Raw genomic sequence first — 26,948 nt, 5'->3', positions numbered from 1 at the left:
TAGATAGAGGAGGTATTGTCAATTATTATATCACTGAATGGTTTACTTTAAAACAGTTAATTTTCTGTTATGTGAATTTCATCTCAAAAAAAGATTTTTTTTAAAGATCAGAAACTCATAATTAAAACAAAGTATAGCATTTTAAAGCTCTGCTCTTAGCCTGACCAGGCAGTGTCACAGTAGATTGAGCATCGGACTGGGAAGGGAGGACCCAGGTTTGAGACCCAGAGGCCGCCAGCTCAAGCGTGGGCTCATCTGGTTTGAGCAAAGCTCACCAGCTTGGATCCAAGGTCGCTGGCTTGAGCAAGGGGTTACTCGGTCTGCTGTAGCCCCACAGTCAAGGCACATACATATGAGAAAGCAATCAATGAACAACTAAGATGTCGCAACGAAAAACTAAAGATTGATGCTTCTCATCTCTCTCCGTTCCTGTCTGTCTGTCCCTATCTAATCCTCTCTTTCTGACTCTCTGTTTCTGTAAAAAATAACTAAATAAAATAAAATAAAAGCTCTGCTCTTAAATGTTTAAATAGATCAAATTCAGTTCATTTGAAACAGTCTAAAGGAAGAATATGAACCAGAAATAGATAAGCCTAGATATTAATTGTACTTTCTAGTTTTGTAATATCTACTCTTAGGTCTTCCTTTATTTAAAGTTAAGACACACCAGGAACTTTTTTTAAATACAAAACCATCGATACAAACAGGCCCCAGTGTGCCTTACATTTCAACAATTACTAGTCATTACTTGGTCTAGAATAGTTTCCCAGAATCATGTCTTCTCTTCCTTGAATCACAATCTTCTGCATTATCCATGCCCTGTATTGTTAATGGGTTTGGTTTAATTATAGTCAAAATCGCCTGACCTGTGGTGGTGAAGTGGATAAAGCGTCGACCTGGAATGCTGAGGTCGCCGGTTCAAAACCACAAGCTTGCCCAGTCAAGGCCCATATAAGATGTGGCTGCAAGTTGATGCTTCCTACTCTCTCTTTCTCTTTTCTTCTCTCTCTCTCTCAGCCTGGGGGTCAATACCTCCCAGTGACACCAACAGCAATCAAGGCTCAACTATAACAAGACAGTACACAAAGCCCATACAGGGACGCACCTGGAACACCCAGTCTGGGTGACTGGGGAGTCTGTACCACTGGGCCATACAAGACACCTACTACATAGGGCCACTCTACCACCCCGTCTAGGAGACGTAACAGCTCTACCCAATACATAGAAACAAATATAGGGAAGCAGCCAAAATGTAGAAACAAAGAAACAAGTCTCAAATGAAACAACAAGAGAAATCTCCCCAAAAAAGAATTAAACAAAATAGAGGCAAGTAAACTATTAGATACAGAGTTCAAAACAATGGTTATACGGATGCTCAAGGAACTTAGTAAGGACATAGAAATCATAAAAAAAGGCCTGACCGAGTGGTGGCACAGTGGATAGAGCGTCGGACTGGGATGCAGAAGGACCCAGGTTCGAGACCCCAAGGTCGCCAGCTTGAGCGCAGGCTCATCTGGCTTGAGCAAAGAGCTCACCAGCTTGGACTCAAGGTCGCTGGCTCCAGCAGGGGGTTACTTGGTCTGCTGAAGGCCCGCAGTCAAGGCACATGTGAGAAAGCAATCAATGAACAACTAAGAAGTCGCAACACGCAACGAGAAACTGATGATTGATGCTTCTCATCTCTCTCCGTTCCTGTCTGTCTGTCCCTGTCTATCTCTGCCTCTGTTAAAAAAAAAAAATCATAAAAAATGACAAATCAAAAATTAAGGATACAGCCCTGGCCAGTTGGCTCAGCAGTAGTGCATCAGCCCTGCATGTGGAGGTCCTGGGTTCGATTCCCGGCCAGGGCACACAGGAGAAGCACCCATTTGCTTCTCTACCCTTCCTTCTTTCCTTCCTCTTTGTCTCTCTCTTCCCCTCCCGCAGCCAAGGCTCCACGGGAGAAAGGCGGCCTGGGCCCTGAGGACAGCTCCATGGCCTCCACATCAGGCACTTGAATGGTTCCGGTTGCAGTGGAGCAACGTCCAAAGGGACCGAGCATCACCCCCTGGTGGGCATGCCAGGTGGATCCTGGTCAGGCGGAGCCCAGTCATGGGGAAATCTGTCTGTCTGCCTCCCCACTTCTCACTTCAGAAAAAAAAATAAAATAAAAAATAAAAATAATAAAATTAAGGATACATTAACTGAAATGAAGAATAATTTACAGGAAATCAACAGAAGAGTAGAGGAAGCTGAGAATCAAATTAGTGATTAAGACTGTAAGGAAGCAAGAAAATACCCAATCAGAATATCAAAAAGAAAAAAAATCCAAAGAAGTTAAGATAATGCAAGGAGCCTGTGGGACAACTTCAAGCGCGCCAACACTGGCATCATGGGGGTGCCAGAAGGAGAAGAGAGCAAGAAATTGAAAACCTATTTGAAAAAATGACAGAAACCTTCCCTAACCTGGTAAAGGAAATAGACATACAAGTCCAGGAGGGGCAGGAAGTCCCAAACAAAATGAACCCAGAGGCCCAACCAAGACACATCATAATTAAAATGCAAAAGGTTAAAGACAAAGAGAGGATCTTAAAAGCAACAAGAGAAAAGCTGTTAGTTACCTACAAGGGAGCTCCCATAAGACTGTCAGCTGATTTCTCAACAGAAACTTTGCGGGCCAGAAGGAAGTAGCAAGAAATATTCAGATATGAAAAGCAAGAACCTACAACCAGGATTACTCTACCCAGTAAAGCTATCATTTAGAATTTGAAGGACATGTAAAGAGCCTCCCAGACAAGAAAAAGCTAAATGAGTTCATCACCACCAAGCCAGTATTATATGACATGTTAAAGAGTCTTTTTTAAGAAGGGGGAAGATTAAAAATATGAATAAAATGGCAATAAATACACATCTATCAACAATCGAAACTAAAACACAAAATAAACAAGCAGAGCAGAAACAGATTCACTGATACAGAGAACATCTGACAGTTGTCAGATGGGAGGGGGTTGGAGTGGATAGGTGGAAAAGGTGAAGGAATGAAGAAGTACAAATTAGTTGTTAGAGAATAGTTATGGGGCTGTAAAGAATAGCATAGAGAATATAGTCAATAATATTTTAATAACTATATATAGTGTCAGGTGGGTATGAGATTTATCAGGATGATCCCATAGTAAGTTATATAATGTCTAATCACTGGGTTGTACACCTGAAACTAATATAATATTGCACGTCAATGATAAGTGAAAGATAAAAAATAATTAAAATTTTACTAACTACTCTCCTAAAAGTACTGTATACAGATAACTGTGCCTGCTACATAAACTCCAGTAAAAACAAAAGTTATGCAGTACAAAACTTGGCTTCCTTACACTCACAGCCTGGTTGACTTACTTTAAATGAACCAACATTCGGGGAACAAAGTGATTTGGTGATTAAGCTTTTTGTTCAGAGGAAAAGACAGTTACAAATTTTTGAGCTTGGCAAAAGGGGTGTCCCGAGTCACAGTTATCTAAAGAGATACCAATTATTATAAGCAGGTCCAAATGTCGCCAGGATGTTAAACCCTTTCCTAAGCCCCAAGTCATTTCTTGTCTAATTATTTTAAGAGTCTTTTTAGTTGTACTATTTTTAAGACAGAGCAGAAGGACACACAAATTAGCTGGAGGGTTTTTTAAGCCACTGATGCACTGAGTTTGATAAAAGTTAATCCCATATAAAATTGCAACGATAATTTTATCCTGATGCTTTTCTTAGACTAGGCAGAAGTCAGAAGACGTTTCATCAGGAAAGAGATGAGAGTCGATAGCACTAGATAAAGCCTATCCCAGCAGAGATCATCTAACAAGGGTAGTGAACAAGTATTAATCTAATTCAAGCCCAGAGCTTACCTCTGCACTGAGTCTGTCATAAATAATGAAGCACTGTACTTCTTCCTTTCGACAGATAGTATGGTGGTCACATTGCCTCAAAGCAGACAATATTTTTTTCCTTTTCTGTTTAATTTTCATCCATTTTCTTGTGTCCTTGGTTAGACAGTATATTATTTGTTTTATAATTAAGGTGATAATGTACAATATCACTATACCCTAGCACATATGAGCACTCAAGAAAATAATGATCAAAAGCACATCTTCATCTTCTAATTATACTGAAATTCTCATTAAACTGAAGCCCAAGTAACTGATGTCCTCAAATAACCAGATTTTTGTTGCTGTTGTTAACATTTCACTAACAGGAAAAAGAGTCGAATGAATAACAAGTCAATTTCAGGGATTTACTGAAAGAAAGTTTGAGGCATGAATTGGGGTCATTTACAGAGATGACTGCTCATATCTTTTTAATTTACTACCCTGGACAATAAGATGCTATGGAGAATGCAATGATCCCAAAATACAGTAAGATCATTCTTCAAAAATAGATATTCTAGTGTACTCTCTAAGAAAAATGGACTGGTGTCACAGAAAGAAAGATTCATCTATATATTTATTCTATGAATACTGATCGAATAGCTACTATGTGTTAAACGCTGGTAGGAGCACAACACTAAACAAAATAACACACTATCTTCCCTCATGTAGCTTACATTCCAGTTGGGAAAGAAAGACAAGCAAAATATATGGGAGTCCAGATACTAATAAGTGCTACATGGAAATATGTAATTACAAAGTTAAAACAATACTGACATGTTTTTAAAGACTAAGCTAGGATTCAATGCAAAATGTTAGTATATACATTTTACTGTCCAAAAATGATAGAAATAACTGAGCTGTTACAGTGCATAATTTCAAGAGAGGCTGCTCTATTTTTTACCACCACATTAAAGGTCATTTTGTTTAGGACCCACAGGACTGAGGGTAAACCAAGCCTCCCATTCTTCAGTCCTTTTCGCTAACTAGTTCATTATATTACAGGGTCATTTCTCATATATCATTCCAAAAATGTGTCAAACAGACTTCTCTTTATTCAAAAACCCCAAACTTGGGCCTTTTGGGACTTGATTAGCTTAATTCACAAGTGCCTATACTTTAGGGCAGTGGTCCCCAAACTATGGCCTGCGGGCCGCATGCGGCCCCCTGAGGCCATTTATCTGGCCCCTGCCGCACTTCCGGAAGGGGCACCTCTTTCGTTGGTGGTCAGTGACAGGAGCACAGGATGCGGATGTCACTCACATACAGTACTACTTCCGGTGACACGGGACGCATGCGTCAGGGCTCCGGAAGCGCGTCATATCACGTTATGGCTAGCAGTGACAAATATGGAACTGGACATTGACCATCTCATTAGCCAAAAGCAGGCCTATAGTTCCCATTGAAATACTGGTCAGTGTCTACGGCCATACCACCCTGAACGTGCCCGATCTCGTCTGAAATACTGGTCAGTTTGTTGATTTAAATTTACTTGTTATTTTAAATATTGTATTTGTTCCCATTTTGTTTTTTTACTTTAAAATAAGATATGTGCAGTGGGCATAGGGATTTGTTCATAGTTTTTTTTATAGTCTGGCCCTCCAACGGTCTGAGGGACAGTGAACTGGCCCCCTGTGTAAAAAGTTTGGGACCCCTGCTTTAGGGCAATGGATATATAGTAACTGTTCTCTTTTTATTGATAACAGAGTGAAAAGGCAGATAGCCACAGACTAATTTGGCCCATACTCCAATTTTTATATTTCAGTTAATTCATAACAAAAAATATTTTTCATGTTTTCTTGAATTCAAGTCTTAGTTATTTTATCTTATCTTACCATAGACACTAAATAGCGTGAGCAGCATTTTTAGAGCTTTTGACTGCACAATGTAAAAATGAAGAGAGCTGAAATGCGTATATTTAGGAAGAGCTGCTTATTTTTTATATTCATTTTTGTCAGGTTAGAATTACAGCTGCTTCATGTTATTCAGAAATTGTTATGATGTGGTAACTGTGGAGGGCCATAAAGAGATAAAGAAAATTAGAAAGAGTTTTTCGGAACTATAAACGAATATGAGCCTTAATTCATTTTAGTTTGCTCACTTTTTTTTTTAGATTTTTTTTTTTTATTCATTTTTATTAGAGAGATAGAGGAGAAAGAGAGAGGGAGAGAGAGAGAGAGAACAGGAGACATCAACTCCCATATGTGCCTTGACCAGGCGAGCCCAGGGTTTTGAACCGGCGACCTCAGCATTCCAGGTCGACGCTTTATCCACTGCGCCACCACAGGTCAAGCCTTAATTCATTTTAAAAAACAACCTAGTCCAAGTTCATTTCTACTGGCTGAAAGAATATTACCCAACATATTTTCCACTGCCCTAAAAAAAAATCATAATAATAACAGCCACTTCACTGTTCTTAAATTATTACTGCCATGAAAGAGCTGAGGATTATAAAATCAGCTAAATTACTTTTGTGGTTAAAATACTAAAGAGATACACAGGAAGAAACTCCTGTTACTAAAAGCTATACTTGTTTTCTTCATTTACCAAAGTTTGCAAATCATGGTTTCATCACATCTGAAATAACTCTTTTCTCCACATGTTTGCAAGGTGGTTTTTCAGTTATAGTAGATACTTCTTCCACGTACAAAAACGTTCCAAAAAAACAGTAAAATTGTTTCCTTTTAATATAATAAAGCTATTATTCCCTTTTTATTAATGATATACAGTTCCACTTAACAAAAAAGCACATGTAGGGTTCTAATGGATTTCCTTTTAAACTATGTTCCTCACTGAGGACCAAGGCATGGAGGGTACATAACTCACAAATATACACTCAACATTTTTTAAAATTTATTTCTTATTTTTAAAATTTATTGTGTTAACATGGTTTCAAGTGTTCTAATCAATATAACACCCTCAATATTTTTTAATTGCTTAAGTACCATAATACCAGTTACATTTTATTCCAATTAATGCTATTTTAAAATACTGAAGATATTTTCACTACATTTATAGTAAAATAGGATGAATTAGCCATAAACATATGTATGTGCTATCAAAGCTAACAGGAAGTATCCACTATTTGTTATCCTATATCCAATTACCTTATATTCAAGGAATATAATGCTAAAAAGTCTTACTGGGGGTGGGGAGCCAATAAAAGTTAAATGACAGAATCATGACCTGCAGAAAAGGAATTAAAAAGTGGAACAATTTCTAGTGGCCTTGTCCTCATCAGCAACTCACAGGTGGTAGGTAGCTTGGGAACACTTTGGTGGTGTGAACTGCTGTAACAGGTAGAAACACACCTGTGTGCGTAGTAGCTAAACCACAGTGATCCAGCGCCACCAGTAAAGGCAGCGAGACTATCGATGGGTTCCCTGGATCTCACATGTTTTCTTGTTCAGAGAGGCACATTTGTGACTTTAGAATCCCCCAAGTTCACCCAAACAGCAGTGCAACCAGATACTGCTTTGGAAAATCTCTCAAAAGGGAACCCTCCTGGGGTAATTTCATCAGCCCGATACTTCAACTCCACCCGGGAACACCTCCTATCCACAGCTCCGCCCGCACACTCCAGGCGTTCCCAGGGGTGTCCTGCTGGTTAACCATGATCCACGTTCCTTCTCGGGCTTATCTTTCTTAGCCTGAAATGACTTTACAAACATATTTTAAAGCAAGATCATAAATTGTACTAATTAAAATAAATTATAATAAATATCTCAAGAGTACCTAAAACAATTTCCATCAGATTTGGGAGGTTGCCACATCCCAGGCTGTCGTGAAGGGCAACCGCTCCACGGCAGGACACTTGTCATTCACCCAGGGCTACGTATTGGGAAGAAAGAGGCCCTTCAAGGAGCCAGAGGAACGACACCAGTTGTGGCTCCTGCCATGTAACCATGAGCAAGTTACTTAACACCTCTCAGTCTCAGCTTACCCATCTGTAAAATAGGGATGAATATAATAGGGCCTCATTCACAGGACTGTTGAGGATCAAAATAAGTGAAAACATTTAAAGCGCGCTTAGAAGAGTATCTCACACACGGTAAGTACTCAATAATATTAGCTTATTAACATAGTTTTCAAATCCCCTTAATCAGTATAAAATTTCATATTCCATCATCTTTAGTATAGGAAATTCTTCCTTCACTAACAGGGTTTTTGTCATTGGTAACTTTTTCTTTTCTTTCTTTTTTCCTTTTTTTAAAATTTTTTTATTTTTCTGAAGTGAGAAGCGGGGAGGCAGTCAGACAGACTCCCACCTGCGCCCAACAGGGATCTACCAGGCATGCCCATTAGGAGGCGATGCTCTGCCCATCTGGGGCGTTGCTCCCTTGCAGCTGGAGCCATTCTAGTGCCTGAGGCAGAGGCCATGGAGCCATCCTCAGCGCCCGGGTCAACTTTGCTCCCATTGAGCCTTGGCTATGGGAGGGGAAAAGAGAGATAGAGAGGAAGAAGAAGGGGAAGGGTGCAGAAGCAGATGGGTACTTCTCCTGTGTGCCCAGACTGGGAATCGAACCTGGGACTTCCACACGCTGGCCTGACACTCTACCACTGAGCCAACCAGCCAGGGCTCTTTTCCTTTTAAAATAAATTATTCAAAAATACTAACACCTGGATTGCGTCTTTCTAGGAAACTGAAAAAGAAAATGGAAATAGCTACAGAAAAATAACTTTGCACTAAAAAACACAGAGTTGACAGTTAACAAGTATCTTGCATGAGACCTCCCCAGACACTGCCCATCTGGTCCACCCCATCACTGAGATGATGGGATGAGGAAGTCAATTATACTCAGGGTTAAATTAAACATTCGTAAAGCATCCAGTACAGTGCTTGGCATATGGTCAGTTTCCAATAGCTCCCGTCCTTACTATCACATGCAACCATATCACAGATGAAAGGAACAAAACCCCGAAAAGTTGGTCTCCTTGGTCACACAAGTAGCTGCAGGGATTTGAACCCCAAGTCCATCTGGCACCCAAACTACCTTGTTGCTTACAAAGCCCTGCTTTGTCAACTGTGGCTGAATTCAATCTGCTGAAAATTCACTTGATATTAAAAGTAAGTCATCAAGTCCAAGTCTGAGCCATTTAAATAATTGTAACTGGACTGAACAAAGACAAGTTGTTTTATATTCACAAAGAAAATGAGTTGCTGCTACCCAGCGTGAAGTTACTTGTATAATTTCTTACCCAATTCAGTTTAAGCTTGTTCAAAATAGCACCACGACTGTGTCCTATTTGGAAATCTAAATACAGAGCAATCACATCTGGGTGATCTACTATAGAAAGAACCACAGACCCTCAGCAGAAAAGTTATATCTGCCCTGCCGGGTAGCTCAGGTGGTTAGAGCATCGTCCTGATACACGGGCGTTGCAGGTTCCATCCCCAGTCAGGGCACATACGAGGATCAACGAATGAATGCATAAGTAAGTGGAACAACAAATCAATCTTTCTTTCTCTCTCTCTCTGTCTCTTTCTCTCTAAAATCAATAAAAAAAAACTTTTTTAAAAAGAGAAAAGTTATTTCTACTACATGCTGCTACTTATACAAAATTTGTGACATGCTTAATTTCTTCTAGTGAAATAAGCATCTTAAGCAAATTCTTAATAATTTAAATTGACTCTGGATAGTCTATCAATCTATTAATGACAAATCTAAGTGACATTTATTTATGAACAAACTGCTTGAAAAGCCAAATAGGAAAATATCTGCTAAACCAGCTGTTCTGTAACAGTTTGATATAATTGGAAATCCACTTGTTTATAACAAAAATTGAAGTTGTTTTTAAGAGTGAAGTTGTGCCTGACCTGTGGTGGCGCAGTGGATAAAGCGTCGACCTGGAAATGCTGAGGTCGCCAGTTCAAAACCCTGGGCTTGCCTGGTCAAGGCACATATGGGAGTTGATGCTTCCAGCTCCTCCCCCCCCTCTCTCTGTCTCTCCTCTCTCTCTCTCTCTCTCTCTCTCTCTCTCTGTCTCTCCCTCGCCTCTCTAAAATGAATTAAAAATAAAAAATAAAAAAAATAAAAAAGAGTGAAGTTGTTTTGATGAGTCAAGTTGTTTCGATGTAAGAGCGAAGGGGTATGGGAGGATCTCACCATCCCATCTGCTAGCCTTGAGAAGCATTCAGGCACTCAGTGCTGAGGACGCCCCAGGCTTATTGATAAGAACAGATGGAGAAACAGTTATAGCAGGGGACATTTAGATTATACAGTGAGTCCATAAAGTCATGGTGCACTTTGGACCGGTCACAGGAAAGCAACAAAAGACGATAGAAATGTGAAATCTGCACCAAATAAAAGGAATAATAATTTAAATTGACTCTGGATACTCTATCAATCTATTAATGACAAACCTAAGTGACATTTATTTATGAACAAACTGCTTGAAAAGCCAAATAGGAAAATATTTGCTAAACCAGCTGTTCTGTAACAGTTTCATTCCTATTCAGTGCAGTTCGATGTGGGCTCCATTTGTTGCCCTACACACATCCAAACGATAGTGAAGTTCTGCCACACACAGGTAAGGACGTCTGGTGTAACAGAGTGAATAACGTCTGTGATTCTCTAATTAATGTTGTGGCGCTTTGTTATAAACGCGCAGATATTCACGTTGCACTTTGGTCACAGATTCGAATTTAGCGAGCCACAGAACACACTGAACTTTCCTCTGTACCATCCACATCTTGACTGGCACGGCCGTGGGCTGCTCCGCTGTATACACGGTGTTACGTCATTATCTGCGCGTGCGCACATGCTGCCACATCATCCTACAGAAACTGGGAGGGTTTTCCTTTTATTTGGTGCAGATTTCACATTTCTATCATCTTTTGTTGCTTTCCTGTGACCGGTCAAAAGTGCACCATGACTTTACGGACACACTATAAATACCAAGAGTTTGTGTGGGCTATTTGAGAATGTTTGGTCTGGGCAAGGCTACCCTTTACTGATCTAAATAGCTCTCCAAAGACCTCTGGGACATTAAATCCTGCCCTTGCAAAGGCAACTGTTACCAGCAGTGGCAAAAGCCATGCAGAGACCCCACAAAAAATATCTTGCCCATCGACCCAACACCTTCATTCCCCAGCAACATGCCCTAGCAACAAGAGACAATTACTGTTGTGCTGCAGCTGGGTGTCAGCACTTGGCAAACCAAGCTGAGTACCAGGTTGTAAAAGGTACACCTCAACTAAATTCAGACTTCATTCCTTCCACTTCCCCTTGCCTGGAACAACAGTGTAGTTAATCTATACTTGCTGTGGAGTACTTACTTCTCTATCGACTTATTAAGAGACATTACCTGCATGCTACCAGTGTGTGAAAATCCTGCAGTGATTCTGTATTAAATAAATTGTTGGTAGCCTGACAGGTGGTGGCGCAGTGGATAGAGCGTCAATCTGGGACACTGAGGTCCCAGGTTCAAAAACCCAGGGTCACCGACTTGAGTGAAAGCTCATTCAGCTTGAGCACAGTATCACCAGCTTGAGCCCAAAGGTCACTTTCTTAACAAGGGGTCACTGGCTCAGCTGAAGCCCCTCCAGGAAAGGCATACATGAGAAAGCAATCAATGAACTAAAGTGCCACAACTATGAGTTGATGCTTCCCATTTCTCTCCCTTCCTGTTTCTCTCTCAAAAAATAAAATCATAGCCTGACCAGGCAGTAGCGCAGTGGATAGAGTGTCGGACTTGGATAGAGGGTCGGACTGGGATGCGGAGGACCCAGGTTCCAGAACCTGAGGTCGCCAGCTTGAGTGCGGGCTCATCTGGTTTGAGCAAAGCTCACCAGCTTGGACCCAAGGTCGCTGGCTTGAGCAAGAGGTTACTCGGTGTGCTGTAGCCCCACAGTCAAGGCGCATATGAGAAAGCAATGAATGAACAACTAAGGTGTCACAACAAAAAAACTAATAATTGATGCTTATCTCTCTTCATTCCTGAGTGTCTGTGCCTATCTATCCCTCTCTCTGACTCTCTCTCTCTGTGTAAAAATAATAATAATAATAATAATAAAGTAGATAAAAACAAATAAATTGTTGGCAAAGACCAACTCAATCTTGCCCCCCACACACACACACACAAAAAGAAACCAGTATGTCATTAAGAAAGTGATATGAGCAAGGAGCTTAGGTCCTATTCGGGTAGGGTGTGTATCTGACAAGAATGAAGTATAATGCTCAACAACTGGCTCGGGAATTTGGTTAATGCATAAAGGAAGCTGAGTCATCCATCCAGTCATTGAAGAACTGTCACAAACCTACTGCCTGCCTGCTTGGTGGGCACAAAGGTGCTGCCTGGTAGGGAAGAGAGACATGTATCTACCATCAGAGGTACAATGAAGGAATCCCACTTACAACCTCCTCCCTTTCCTCCTTGAAAGGAGGTTTTATTTTATTTTTTTCCTTAACAGTAAATTGTTCCAGAGAGGAAATGAAAAACCCATATGGCCTTTCCTCAGATCCGAAGATAAAGGCATTCAGAAAGGGCATTTGTGGGAGAAGGGAGTGAAGAGTATACTTCAGAGGGAAGTTCTTTTCTTAAAAATATGAAGATCTTGAATTGCTCACAAATATTCCATCCTACCAGCACCTCCACTCTGGAGAATGATGAGGGAAGAACTACAGGAGAAGGGGAGACTGCCTCATCCGAGGGGCTTCCAGGCCCACGGCCTGAGCTCACAGATGGAGGGAGAGAGGGGGGATCTGTGAACCAAAAGAAACGATATGCAAAATTCTGCATTTTCAACAGATTCTCAAAGGGGCCGATGACCTTGCTAACTTGAAAAGTCAAGATTCAAGCTGAAGTCTGACAGTCAGAAACTCAGCTTCTGCTGCTTCTGCTGATTAGCTCGATGGCCATCCAGATTTAGTGAAGCAAGTTGTCCAGTTTTTCAGGACTTCAGTTTCTTTGTTTTAAAATGGAAAAGAATGGTCCTGGCCCAGTAGATCCGCTGATTAGAGTGTTGCCCTGGCATGCCAAGGTCGCAAGTTCAATTCCCGGTCAGGGCACATAATCAAGAGTCAACCAGTGAATGCATGGATAAGTGGAACAACAGGTCAGTGTTTCTCTCTCTCTCTCAAAAATTAATAATAATAAAATGAAACGGGAAAGATAATGCCTAACTCATTGAGAGGATTAAACCAGATAAGGCATGTTAAGCTTCCAGCATAATAATGTTCCCCCACCCAGACGGAAGTGAGCAGAGAGCTGTGTTAAAGCTTCTAGTATTATAAGGAATGAAATCTGAAACCATAAACACCAAGGACAGTGATACAACTTAGATCCCCCAACACACCATCAGTCCCCCAAGTCTGCCCTTTTGTAACTTGACTCACAAACCTCCCCATATAAGCAAATTCACACTTAATTCCACTCAGTCGCAGGATGACACTATTGTGGCAGATTGTTGGAAAGAGTCAAGGACATCTCTTCTATTTCTTAGGTGAAAAATATAATACTGAGAGACTAATATCTCAGACTGCTAGCCTTCACATTTATTAGAAATGAGGTGAAAAAAAAAGTAATGAGGTGAAGGTTGAATAATGCTCCATTTCTTTAAGTAAACGGGTTTCCAAATTCTCTATTAACTTGCATGATAATATAGTATTTATTCTAAAATGCATACTATCTCCATGTTTGTATATATAATTCATCTACTTATTTATATGGCTGGTTCTTAGTTATCTAGACAAAAATGAGAAAAGTAACAAATAATCTAAAAATCAGAAAGAAAGAAAAATCTTTGCTCGGTTATAATCGGCTTTGGACTTTGGAAAGCTTTCTTTATCTAGGGGAAGAGGCCAAGCCAGGATATAGGTTTGCTTCAGATGATTCAATAGGTCTGACTAAAAATATTTACTATCCATGTCTATATGTCAGTCTTTTCGGTTTTATAACATACATACCCTAATTAATAATGACCAGCCCAAAAGGTTAAAAAGTTGACAGGTAATCATACTTTTACCTTACACATATTTCAGCTATTTTTAGAGTTCAAATGAAAACAGCTAGTCCAGAAGGAAACACGCACGAAATTCTTGAGGTCTGCTCAGGTAACAGTCAAGATAAGGTCAGTGCATGTTTGGAATACCTGAGACACTAATTTAAAATAAAACACTCCGCTGGCCAAGAACACTTTCTAAAGTTGCACTTGAGAGTAATGGCTTGCATTATATGCTCGATTCCTCTCTACTCCCAACAGCTCCCTTCGCCAAAAAACGTCCCCATCAGCCAGAAAACAGTAGGAGAAGAATCTGCTCAAAGTTCAGCAAAGAAGTGGGCACTCCCTTGATACAGCAATCTGATCACAGGGAGTTGTGAAAACTAGATCCTTTTCTAAGTATTCAAGCCCCAAAGTGGAGGAAGAGGAAAAAATACCTGAAGAAACTTGTGTTCAAAACTTTGTAAATGTTCAACTTTCTCCAGGAAATAAAACCATAGAGTGAATAAAGGCTGACTAAACTGAACTGCTGTCCATGCTTATCACTCTAGATTTTAAAAAACAGGAGCCTTAATTTTTAAATGAAGTAGACATTGATTTGGCCACTATGTGCTGTAAGGTACAAGGCACTCTCCCAGAGGGTGGTGAAAGAACAGTCCTTCCGTGATGAAGCTTACTCTCTAAAGAATAAAAACTTGACTTATGTGAGACACATTTCAAGTGCAATGTTTTAAAATTTTGTATTTATTGATTTTTAGTGAAAGAGGAAGGGCAAGAGAAAGAAACCGAGAGAGAAACATCAATGTGTTGCTCCACCTACTCATGCCATCATTGGTCAGTTCTTGTACGTGTCCTGACCAGGGATCAAACCCATAACCTCATCCTGTCGGGATGATACTCTACCCACTTGAGCTACCCGGCCAGGGCCTCAAATACAATTTTAAAACATTTTCTGAAGATCTGCGATAAACCACAACACAGTAACCAAATGTCAAAGCCTATAATTATAATTTATAATGAGAGGCCATAGTAAGAACTTCTAAATTTTGCTAGATTTTCCTCCTTATTCAACATAAAGCTTTGGAGGTAATTTTAGTGGTGTTGGGTATTGATCTCAACTCCAAATTTGTAGTTATAGACATATATGCCATAAAAGTAGATAACAGTGAGAATCCTTTTTCTGCTCCACACACAAAACACTCAGGAATAGCTAAAAGAAAATTGCCCACTAGAATTTAGTTATAAAACAAATACAAAAATCATTGCAAAAACATGAAAAAATCTGTCTTCAAAAGGCTTTCACAGTTTTGTAACTTCCCTGTTTCCTAATCAAATACTTAAAAACTTAAAAAAAAGGAAAAAAATCCAAAAACTCTTAACTACAGGCAAACTCAAGGTAAATAAGGACTTTAAGACCAAGGAAGACTCCCTGTAAATAAGATATTGCAATGAATCTAATTAAAACCCATGATAAAAATGTGATTATCAAACATAAGATTTTAAAAGAATTCTTAAGACATACACTAAAGAGCCTGACCAGGCGGTGGCGCAGTGGATACAGTGTCGGACTGGGACCTGGAGAACCCAGGATCGAAACCCCGAGGTTGCCAGCTTGAGCCCAAGATCACTGGCTTGAGCAAGGGATCAGTCGGTCTGCTGTAGCCCCTCAGTCAAGGCACATATGAGAAAGCAATCAATGAACAACTAAGGTGCCCCAACGAAGAATTGATGCTTCTCATCTCTCTGCATTTTTGTCTGTCCCTATCTGTCCTTCTCTCTGTCACCAAAAAAAAAAAAAAAAAGACACACTGAAGAGCCTGACCAGGTGGTGGCACAATGTAGATGTAGATAGAGTGTTGAACTGGGACGCTGAAGACCCAGGTTTGAAACCTGAGGTTGCCTGCTTGAGCGCAGGGTCACCATCTTGAGCGTGGGATGATAGATATGACCCCATGGTCACCAGCTTGAAGCCCAAGGTCTTGGGCTTGAGCAAGAGGTCACTGGCTCAGCTGGAGCCTGCCAGTCAAGGCACATATGAGAAGCAATCAATGTACAACTAAGGTGTGCAACTATGAGTTAATGCTTCTCATCTCTCCCTTCCTGTCTCTCTCTCTCTCTCTCTCTCTCTCTCTCTCTCGTGCATGCATGCATATATGCTCTCAAACAAAGACATACCCTAAAGAAAAAATATAAACCTTAATTTAAAATGTCATAAAACCTTTTTTTTTAATCTTAGGGGTTAAGGTTAAAGGCAAGAGGAAAGAAACAGTCTAAAGGAGAAGTGAAACCCTACTGAAGGTCTGTTTCTTGGGGGCAATGAGGCAGTGACATTGTACAAATTAATTTCCGCTAGAATGAAACAAGAGGCTCAAGTATGACTGCTAAATTACAGTGGTAAACTAAAACTTTAGCCCTTTGGTAACATAAGTAGTGTGATTACCAGTGGCCGCTGTCCTTGCTTGTATTATAAGAACATTTTATAAACAAGCGTGTATTGCCTTAGTAAATGGAAGAAATAAAGATAATTATAAAAGAAAAGAGTTACTTGAAAGAAAAGTGGTCAGTCACCACAACATGGAAGTGGGAGTCACAACTAATAACAGTAAAAAAGATGAGCACTTACTGAGAATTTCCTAAATACCAGGCCCTCTGCTAAATGCCGCACATTTAACACTGAATCCTCACAACCACCATGAAGATGATATGATAATATCATATATGGTGGATATATGATATAACCACCATATAATAATAATAATGCTATTATTCTCCATTTAGAGATAAAAACAGTGCACTTGGAAAAGAAAGTAATTTGCCCAAGGTCACACAACTAATCAGAGACAGCATCGGAGTCCAAACGCAAGTGTTTTTTCATTCAGCTGGAAGACGTCTTGTGCTGTTAACCAATCTTTTCAATAGGCAAACAGAGGCGGTGCCCACCTAATCACTGCCCAGGGAAACTCCCCAGACTGCAAGGGACTTGTCTGGTCTCCTTGGGAAGATATGTAAGGTTTTCCGGGCAACCTCTGTTCTCCGATTCCGGCTCACCAAGCAACCTCTTACAGCGACATCACAGCACACGAACTAAGGGCCCCTGGTGGTTCCATAGCTTGTTGTTAATTATTAAACTTATATCCTGGTTTTACATATCATTCTCAGTGAGTGAGGCCGACACACGGGTCTCACTCCCTGAGACATTAAGTTTTGAAGGGGAGTGGCCGTGCCCAGCTAACACTCTCTTGTCTCGCCACCTCTCTTAAACCCCTATAACATGTACTTTCGATACTGGAGAGAAAATTTTCTAATTCTCCTTATATTCTATAACGCCTTTTACCACCTCTCTTGAAAGCGCTGTGAAACTCAAAATGAATGATATGCAGAGAATTTCAACAGCTCTCTGAGAGGCTGTTGCTATAGTAAACAGCAATCTTTTCCTATGAGGATAATTTTTCCCCCTTTCTAAAAGCCACTTTCCATAGTTCGAATATGGTAAATTCAGGAAACAAACAACCTAAGTCAACTAAACTGAATATAAGTATATTAACCTTTCTGGTTTTAGTTGCTTAATGTATTATAAAATACACACATCCGTTCTCTCTCAAAGCACTTTACACCCTTCGGTTAAAAATCGTTATAGCCTGGCCCTGGCCGGTTGGCTCAGCGGTAGAGCGTCGGCCTGGCATGAGGGGGACCCGGGTTCGATTCCCGGCCAGGGCACACAGGAGAAGCGCCCATTTGCTTCTCCACCACCTCCCCCCTCCTTCCTCTCTGTCTCTCTCTTCCCCTCCCGCAGCCGAGGCTCCATTGGAGCAAAGATGGCCCGGGCGCTGGGGATGGCTCCTTGGCCTCTGCCCCAGGCTCTAGAGTGGCTCTGCTGGCGGCAGAGCGACACCCCGGAGGGGCAGAGCATCGCCCCCTGGTGGGCAGAGCGTCGCCCCTGGTGGGCATGCTGGGTGGATCCTGGTCGGGCGCATACAGGAGTCTGTCTGACTGTCTCTCTCCGTTTCCAGATTCAGGAAAATACAAAAAAAAAAAAAAAAATCATTATAGCCTGATCAGGCGGAGGCACAGTGGATAGAGCGTCGGACTGGGATGCGGAGGACCCAGGTTCGAGACCCTGAGGTCGCCAGCTTGAGTGTGGGCTCATCTGGTTTGAGCAACGCTCACCAGTTTGGACCCAAGGTCACTGGCTTGAGCAAGGGGTCACTCGGGCTGCTGTAGCTTCACAGTCAAGGCACATATGAGAAAGCAATCAATGAACAACTGAGATGTCACAACGAAAAACTAATGACTGATGCTTCGCATCTCTCTTCATTCCTGTCTATCCCTCTCTCTGACTCTGTCTCTGTAAAAAAAAAAAAAAGAAAGAAAAAAAAATCATTATATATCCGCAGCTGTATGAAGTTGCTTGTTCCTGAGTCTCATAACCTCGAACAAGGGGTACCAGCATCTCTGGACTTCTTGACTACCAGAGAATGAAGGCAAAGCCTGTGGGTTCAGTTCCACCTGTATTTACTGAGCACATTCCATGCCTGGTACTCTGGGTACAAAAATAAATTAACCACAGTTTCTCAAGATGCTGACTCTTGAAAGTGATTGTAGGCAGACCTGGTAATTGAGAAAGAAATAGCAGGAAAGAGAAAGCAAAATAGAGAAGAAAAATGGGTGTAGGAAGTAAAACGATGGAATAATGTAAGTGAACAGGAGTCGCTGGGGCGCGCTCTTCCGGTTTACTTTCCCCTCCTAGGACTGCTCCGCTCTGTCCCTGTCCAAGGCTCTCCCTCCTCTAGCCAATCCCGAGCGGTCTGCTATATCTTCTTTTTCTCTCCAGGACAGCTTCCCATCCTCTCCCAGCTTTGATTAATCCACTTACCTCAGCTGATGATTCCAAAATCTCCTCTCCAGCCCGGATTCTCACCGGAGCGGCAGACTCACATCTGCCTGCTCAACATCGCAAATGGCATCTCACAGTCAGCACTTCCAGAACGGAACCCAGCACACACCTCTCCTTATCCCCCTTAGATCTACATCCTCTTCCTTCTGTTTCCTCTCTCAGTTACAGCCCACACTATTAGTATCAACCCGGAGCCCTGGCTAGCCCTTCCCAACACTCGGGAGGTAGGTCCTGCATTTCTCCAGATTCCACCCACTTCTCTGCATCTCCCCCAAACCCGAGTGACCACTGTCTGGACCACAACTACTCCTTTCTAATCATTTACCAGAGGGCTTACTCTTTGCAAAAACCAATCATACCATACCCCCGTTTAAAAACCCTTTATGCCTCGCCTATGGAATGCTGAGGTCACCAGTTCGAGCCCGGGTTGGCCTAGTCAAGGCACATACGAGGAGCAACTACCATAAGCTGATGCTTCCTGCTCCCCTCACCTTCCTTTCTCTTTCTTTCTCTCTCTCTCCTCCCCTAAAATCAATAAATAAAATCTTAAAAGAAAAAAATGACATGCTCAATTAAAGTTTAAAAAACAACAACTCTTCACTAATATCTCTATTACTTTCAGGACAAGCCCAAACCCTCTAACAAAAACCCTTGCCTTCTATGACCCCTGCTCTCCGACTTTCCTCTCCCCACTTCAGGCTCCAGGTAGGTCACTTGCCTCATGACTTTGGCCCTGTCCAATTCCTCTGTTGGAACAGTCTTCCCAGCCCCTGGTAGGGCTACCCTTCAGGTGCCAGCTCAGAGAGCACTTGCTCTGGGAATCTTTCCCTCGGCTGCCTCTCCCTACAGTCTACAGCACCCTCCACTGCCCCATCACAGCATGGATCGGGCCTGTTTCCTTACTGGGATCAATACCACTATTGCTTCTAATATATTTATATGCACTTGGCACTTCAGTCTTCCATATTGAATCAAATGACTGGATGACCACCACAGGCACAGTTTATTTATTGCTGACTTTTATGAACTACAACATCAGTGGGATTTCCAGTTAAGAAGCTAGCTGTTTATGGGGAATAACCAGTTTTTCCATCTTTCTCTTACCCTAAAACCAAGTGGCCAAAGGAGGGAAGGGTCCTAGGTTTAATTAGAGCTCTCCTCTTCACACGCCTTACATAGTACTTTTTTTTTCCCCCCCCAGAAGTTGGAAACAGGGAGGCAGTCAGACAGACTCCCACATGTGCCCGGCCGGGATCCACCCAGCATGCCCACCAGGGGGCGTCACTCTGCCGCAATCAGAGCCATTCTAGTGCCTGAGGCAGAGGCCACAGAGCCATCCTCAGCGCCCGGGCCAACTTTGCTCCAATGGAGCCTTGGCTGTGGGAGGGGAAGAGAGAGACAGAGAGGAAGGAGAGGGGGAGGGACGGAGAAGCAGATGGGCACTTCTCCTGGGTGCCCTGGCCGGGAATTGAACCCGGGACTCCCACACGCCAGGCTGACGCTCTACCACTGAGCCAACTGGCCAGGGCCTACATAGCACTTTAAATTTAAGACAGTATGTGGGTACTTGAGGACCCAACAACTTCCTGTTGACTAAGTTAGGGTGTTCCAAGGCAAACCTCCCTATGATTACTATAACAGACTAGTTATTAGAGCCTGGCTTTACATGCACATTAAATCACACAACCACTCGGAGAGTTAAGCACCCTTGATATCCCCACGGTTCTGATGAGGAAACTGGAGCCCAGAGAGGTCACATGACCTGCCCAAGGTGAAACAACCAGAATCCAAACTCAGGCACTATGTCTCTAGAATCTTGGCCTGGCCTGTGGAAGACAATGAGTGTTGAATAAATGAATGAATGAATGAATGAAGTCAGGACACTGTATTCGATTAGGATGACCCATTTAGAATTATGTTAGAAAAAAGAAAGCTTGATCACCCAAAATGCTTTCGTATTTGATTTTAAATTACATTTTGGGGGAATATAAACAGGTAAAAAACGCAAGTAAGTACTGTTCATTCTCTTACAGAGTACCCCCAAATAAAGACTCCTTGTTCTGTATCTGTCCCTTCCTCATGGGGCTGTTGACTTGTCGGTTCCACTCAGATACCGTGGCCAGGGCCGTGCTTTGAGAAGACACAGCCAGCACACATTAACGTGGCTGGGAAACAAGGGGAGAAGACAGGCCAGAGAGGCCAGCAGCCTTCTTTGCAGCTTACCTCCCGCAGCTCCAGTCTCTGGGCCACGGCCTCCAGGCTCTCTTGCCCAGTGCTCTCCACAGACAGCGTGAACTCCACAAAATCGTTGTTGAGCAGCTGGATCCGGGCAACCAGGCAGCTCTTGCTGGACACCGTGTAGCGCCGGGTGCGTTTTAGTTTCAATCCAAATGGCAGTGGCATCTTCTCTCTTCAAGAGTGCAGGGGTACAGAGGGAAAAAGCACCACCAGCAAGGCAGTGGCGGTGCCAGGGGACGAAGGCGACCCTCTCCTGCTGGGAGGGTAACTGCAGTCTCCAGCTGCTCACCCAGCAGCCGCTGCCGCCATCAAAACGCAACGGAGTCTCCAAAGGTCAGGTGAAGGGAGCATCTACACCAGGGCTGAAAGAGAGAGGAACACTGGTTACATGGGCAGTGCCCACTCTGGACTTTTTAACAATAAATACCAATTAAACTCTCTCCAGAGAATAAGCTTCCCTCCCCTCTGGGAAAAGAAGGCATGAACAGGCTCTGGGAAACAGTGGGGAAATTTATATACGAGTTGTGTCTGACTCCCCACCCCTCACTCATCCCACCACCTGGGGCTGTTTCAGGATTAAATGAGATAGCTGTTAGCACTCCCTCTGACCCCAAATGGAGTAGGCTGCATTAGTGGTCCTATTTCTATTTTAGTTAAGGTTGTTTGTTTTTTCATAGTTAACTCTTTTGGCTCCCCCATACTCCAAATGTGAGGGTCTTTAGTCCTTCGGTGTGATAACTACAAATATCTCCAAAAGAGCTGCGTTCAAGTCTTAGTCGCAGAAGGCAAATGAAGCCTGGACCGGAATGAGAGGAGTAATTTCCTCTAACCTAGGGCAGCTGGGAAGTTCAAACGAGGTAAAGCGCTTAAGGAGCATTTGTAGAACCTGTTCTAGCTGATAAATACTGACGTCACCAAATTGACTTATTTATAAACAAATCATAAAGGACCCTACAAATGCTAGTGATCAGATCACCACCAGGAGCGAGCAAGTTCGGGAAAGCAAAGTGGCCCCGGCTCCTCTCCGGGTGGCGACGCGTAAAGAGGCGGGCGAGGGCTTAAACACCATCCTGGCTTAACCAGGGGGAGACTGGGTTCATCCAGCCGGTGTGCTCGGAGCTCAGCGGACAGGTCCGGAAAAGCAGGTGGCGTGGCCCAGCCAACGCGCTGCCTCGGAAGCCCCGGAACCCTCCGGCCGCCGCTGCGTTTCCGGACGGACGCGTTAGGGACGGTCCGGGCCGGCTGCTCCCGGAGGGAACTTTTAAAGGACCCAGTTCGAGACCCCCACAAATGGTGGGAAGATGTGGGCGCGGCCCGTTTGGTTCCCGGTTAGGAGCCTCAGGACCCCAAAATAAGCGACTTTGTCACACCCGTTGTTGATGGTAACTCTTGGGCTGAAGCCAATTGGGTGTGAGCGGCGTAGAGATTTTTACACTAGCTGGATGCCCCCCCCCCCCCGCGCCCCCCAAGGAGTCGACAGAATCCACCCTCCGCTTTCTCCTGAGCAGAGGCTGCCCGGGAGGGTGAGTCGTGCAGCGAGGCTCGGCGGTGGCTGGTCACCCTGAACTTAGGTCGGAAACCGCGCGGAGGGGCAGGGCCGCCCCCAACCCTCTCATCTAAGCGGACTCAGAACCCAGGCCTCTCTGCTCCAAAGAGCTGGGAATCGATCCCAGATTCCTCATTCCCCGTCCTCTTTTCCGCTCTCCTGACCGTGTCTCAGCCCCAGAGGTGATGGGCACCAAGGCTGGGGGCTGGCAGAGCTAGAGAATAAGGTTTAGCTATTACACTAGGCTTTGCCAAACAGCATTTTGTAATTCCATTCCACAAAAGTGTCTCGCGTCTCTGGGTACAAGGCAGTGTCGTGGGCATTGTGAGAAATCTAAGACGAATCCTAAGCCGTCGCTCCCCTTAAGGAGATTACAAGCATGCTATATTTACATGCAGAGCTGGATCTCTAATAAGGACCCAACCACGGTTTTCTGTCTTGGTTTTTGTTGTTGTTGCTTGTATTTTGTTTTGTTTTGTTTTTTGAGTTCTGGTTATCTCCAGAGAGCCAAAAAAATAAAAGTTAAAAACAAGGAATAGAGGAGGAAGGTCAGAGGAAAAAAGGAAAACCAGAACTCCCCAAAGCACTGTGTTAACAGTATTTCCTGAGTGCCTTCTGTAGGTAAAAACATCATACTAAGGAGGAGTATAGAAAATAAAGATTCTAAAAAGATATGGTCTCTACCCGCAGTTTGTAATGCCCTTTACTATGTCAGGGTATAAACTAAATAGATGTTTAAGGGTAAATGGGGGAAAAAATCAAGAAATGAGAACCTTAATACTTTTAACTAGAAAATTTCCTGATGAGGCAGTACTGTTTGTATAAGTTTTAAAAGATTGTATATACATAACATATATATATACTAAATATCCTTTCAGAAGGGGAGGTGATGGAATTCAGTTTTATATTCTAATTTTGGAAACTGGAAACAGGATTAAGTACTGAAGATGAAGAGACAAGATATCATATATATGCTGAGGAAAGATGAATATTTGTATTAAGGGTGTTCAAATATGATAGTCCCTTCACTACAAAGACAGGACTATAACTTGAAAGTGGTATATAGGAAACAATGTAACTTAATTATTAACTAGGCTTTGATTAAGCAAATGCAAGGTAAAACTTTCAGCTGTCCCTGAGATTTGAACTGTTTTACAGCATCAGGCATAAAGAAAAGCCAATGTGTTCTCTTTTTTTATTTTTGGTAGCTATTACAATGTAAAAGTTGGGGGCAGGGACGTATATCAGGTGCGTCCCCCCCCCAAGATACATCCATAAGAATAGCTTGCTTTTTGTTTATTTATATGAAACCTACTGTTAAAATGTTTTGCTTAATCACAAAAGTATCAATGATTTACATATCTTAATTTTCATTTATGTACAATATTTGCTACCAAATGATGTCATAGGTTATAAACGTTTGAATAGAGGTGTAGAAATTTAAGATGTTTTTGGAGTCTGATTTAGGTGTGAAATAATATGTAATAATTTGAAAAGTAGTTGGGTCTGGAATTATAAATTACCAAACTACTAAAGTAAACCATTCATAATTAGCTTTTGGAGGAAAAAAACTATGCAATACTTTGTTTCTCTACAAAATCATTCTGTTATGTAATAAGAAAAGATACATATTAAATTCTGTTCAAGTTTTCAAAAGACAGAGATACTTGTAAATTCATTTTAATGTTTTCTCTTCACATCCCCTCAAAAGTTTCCTCAAATGTACTGAGCTGAATCCTGTAGTTCCCCCTCCCTTGCCCATAAGGTCCTCAACATATGTAATTTTGCCAATAATGTTTTAAAATAAAATACTGTAATCACTAAAAGAGAATATATGATAGTTTTAGAGTAATATATAAATCTACAGCATTAAATCAAACGTATGTTTCTTGTGGACCATTTATACATATACTTAGATACTCAAGAATAAAATGCCCTGAAAACAAAAAACTATTTTTAGAGTAAAATTACTGTCATATCTGACACTTAAAAAAAAAAAACTGTCAGCAACTATCAGGCAGGCATACAGCGGTTGTCATTTGGAGCACACGTAGTGTTTTGAATGTTTGAGAGCATAAGCTATTATTATAAGGCTTTCTCAGCAAAAAAAAAAAAAAAAAAAAAAAGACCAGAATGCCAAAAACTTCTAATCAGGATTTGCAGAAATCACAAATCGGAATTTGCAGACCCAAGAATTTCTTTTTTCCAGAGTAAAACACTCTTTACTCCAAAAACAAACCAAGTCACCCCAAATAGTTCTTCCCTACTCCCGTTCTTGCCCAAATTCTCGCACTCCCGAGAGGCACAAATACGCCTAAGAATGAAGCCGCCACAATCAGAGGAGGGGTTCTGAACAAACGTTCCAGATCCCCTGTAGAAATGACTCAAGTAGATCAGAGAGAACCTGGGAAAGGAAGACTTTTCTCTTTGTTACGCCCCTTCCATCGACCCGCAGCCGGGACCCGCGCTCCGGGGTGGCCGCCGCGCTCCGGAGTCCCCGCGGGCGGACACACCCCGCCGCGCGGCCCCGGCGCCCGCCCCCCGCCCGCCCGCCGGCCGGGGCCCCGCGCCCTCACCTGCTGCAGCTCCCGCATCCTCGGGGCCGCGCGCCCCGCTCAGCGGCCCGCCCTTCGGGGCCCCGCCGCGCGGCCGCCGCAGCCGCGCCCGGAGCGCAGCGCGCTCGTGGGGCTCGCCAGCCTCACTTCCTGTCCCCGCAGTCGCGGCCGGGCGACCATGCCCGGGGCGGGCCGGCGGCGGGCGGCCGGGGCGCGGGGAGCCGCCTGCAGGTGGGGCCGCCGGCGAGGAGCGGCGCACAAAGCGCGCGCGGGGGCCGGGGCGGCAGGAAGACCGACCGACGGGCTCGGGACGCGCGACCCGAGCGGCGGGGCGGCCGGGCCGAGCGTCCCTCCCCCTGGGCCGGGCGGGCGGATCCGGGGAGGCGGCGGCGGCCCGTGACCTCAGAGAGTTGGAATGCGGGCGGCGGGGCGCGGGGGAGGTGCGGACAGCTGCGCCCGGCCGCCGGGGAGGGGGCGCGCCGCTTTTTCTCATCATATGACCACTTATTTTAAGAGTTTCCAAATAAAGCAAGGCTTTTAATACAAATGAGGGGAAGGGGATATCAGTTCTGTTCCAGGTAAAGAGTTTCATTCCAGTAGTTATTAGGTGGTCTGTAAAATGCTATTATTGCTGGAGTTTTTCGTCTTGTACATTACTGAAAACAATTTAAACGTTCTATTCATTCCTTCCATATCTAAGGATATACCCCATAAAAAAGGAAAAACACTAATACTGGGTGACAAAGCCCCTTTCTCTAAAAGGGGTTAATACCTCAAATAACCCGTGGGTCGCAAAAAATAAATAAATAAAGTGTGCCTATGCAACACAAAGTTGGAGTTATTAAGGATGGAGACTCCAGGGTCACAGTGTCTGTGTTCAAATCTCTGTGCCAACACCTGCTAGCTGGCGACCTTGTACAAAGAGCTTAAGAATAACCTCTCTGTGCGTGCTTCCTCTTTTATAAAATGGGAATAAAATGATCGCTAGCCAGTAACTTATGTAAAATATATATCCAGTGTTTTATTTAATTCTAGATCCTATTAGCAATGTTTATCATTACATGGTATTATTACACTGCATCATTATTATTACTGTGTTGCATAACTTCAGTCAAGGAATAAAACTGTGACCCAAGTACCATGACAAGAAGAGTGTTTGATCCTCATGGGGCATGTGGTTTGAGTGTTTGGAGCAGTGTTGGTCAAATAAGTTTGTAAAATATGATTTTCATGTTTGCTCACTTATAGTTTGCATTGGGGGCTGGGCAGCGCCGGGTATCTGTGAAATTGCAATTTACCTTCCTGCTTGGGAAGGGCCACTGTTTTGCTAATGTTTGCTGGAGGAGAGGTTTTCACACCAGAAAGTTTTGAAAAGAGAGAAGGACCCTGGCTGGTTGGCTCAGCCGTAGAGCGTTGGCCCATCATGTGGAAGTCCAGGGTTTGATTCCTGGCCAGGGTACATAGGAGAAACACAAAGTTAGCCGTGTCACTGAGGATGGCTCCATGGCCTCCACCTCAGGTGCTAGAATGGCTTTGGCTGTAGCGGAGCAACACCTCAGGGGGCCAAGCATCGCCCCCTGGTGGGCGTGCCGGTGGATCCCCATCAGGTGCATGCAGGAGTCTGTCTGCCTCCCTGCTTCTCACTTCGGAAAAATAAAAAAAAAGTGAGAGAAGAGGGAGGAAGGAAGCTGTAAGGCCAAGGGCAGCCGCCATCATGGCCACTCACATGCAAGTTCTTATTGAATTCAGGCAAACGGTAAAGAAACAGAGCCGGAGGATGGTGTGCCTTCTGTTTACTGGTGTCTCACCAAAACAGGCAAGCCACAAGAAAGCCGAGGTAAAAGCAGAAACCTTCTTTTCCCCGGGAAGGCAAGGGATCAGGAAG

General features: G+C 43.2%; 1 protein-coding gene across 1 annotated transcript in view; it reads right to left on the bottom strand.

Moving 5' to 3' along the window:
- PTPN21 (protein tyrosine phosphatase non-receptor type 21) overlaps window positions 1-25,414 on the bottom strand; it is a 74,393-nt gene extending 48,979 nt beyond the window's left edge. Inside the window, exons 1-2 of the mRNA XM_066277400.1 lie at window positions 25,085-25,414; window positions 20,948-21,324 (exon numbers count right to left, since the gene is read on the bottom strand). Of these exons, the coding sequence (XP_066133497.1) occupies window positions 20,948-21,127 (180 nt within the window). The 5' untranslated portion in view covers window positions 21,128-21,324; window positions 25,085-25,414. The remainder of the gene's footprint in view (window positions 1-20,947; window positions 21,325-25,084) is intronic.
- Window positions 25,415-26,948: the final 1,534 nt, after the last annotated feature.

The sequence above is a fragment of the Saccopteryx bilineata genome, chromosome 4, assembly GCF_036850765.1.
Source record: "Saccopteryx bilineata isolate mSacBil1 chromosome 4, mSacBil1_pri_phased_curated, whole genome shotgun sequence".
Taxonomy (NCBI): Eukaryota; Metazoa; Chordata; class Mammalia; order Chiroptera; family Emballonuridae; genus Saccopteryx; species Saccopteryx bilineata.
The sequence above is the reverse complement of the archived record's forward strand: the minus strand, read 5'-3'. Positions and strand labels throughout refer to the sequence as shown.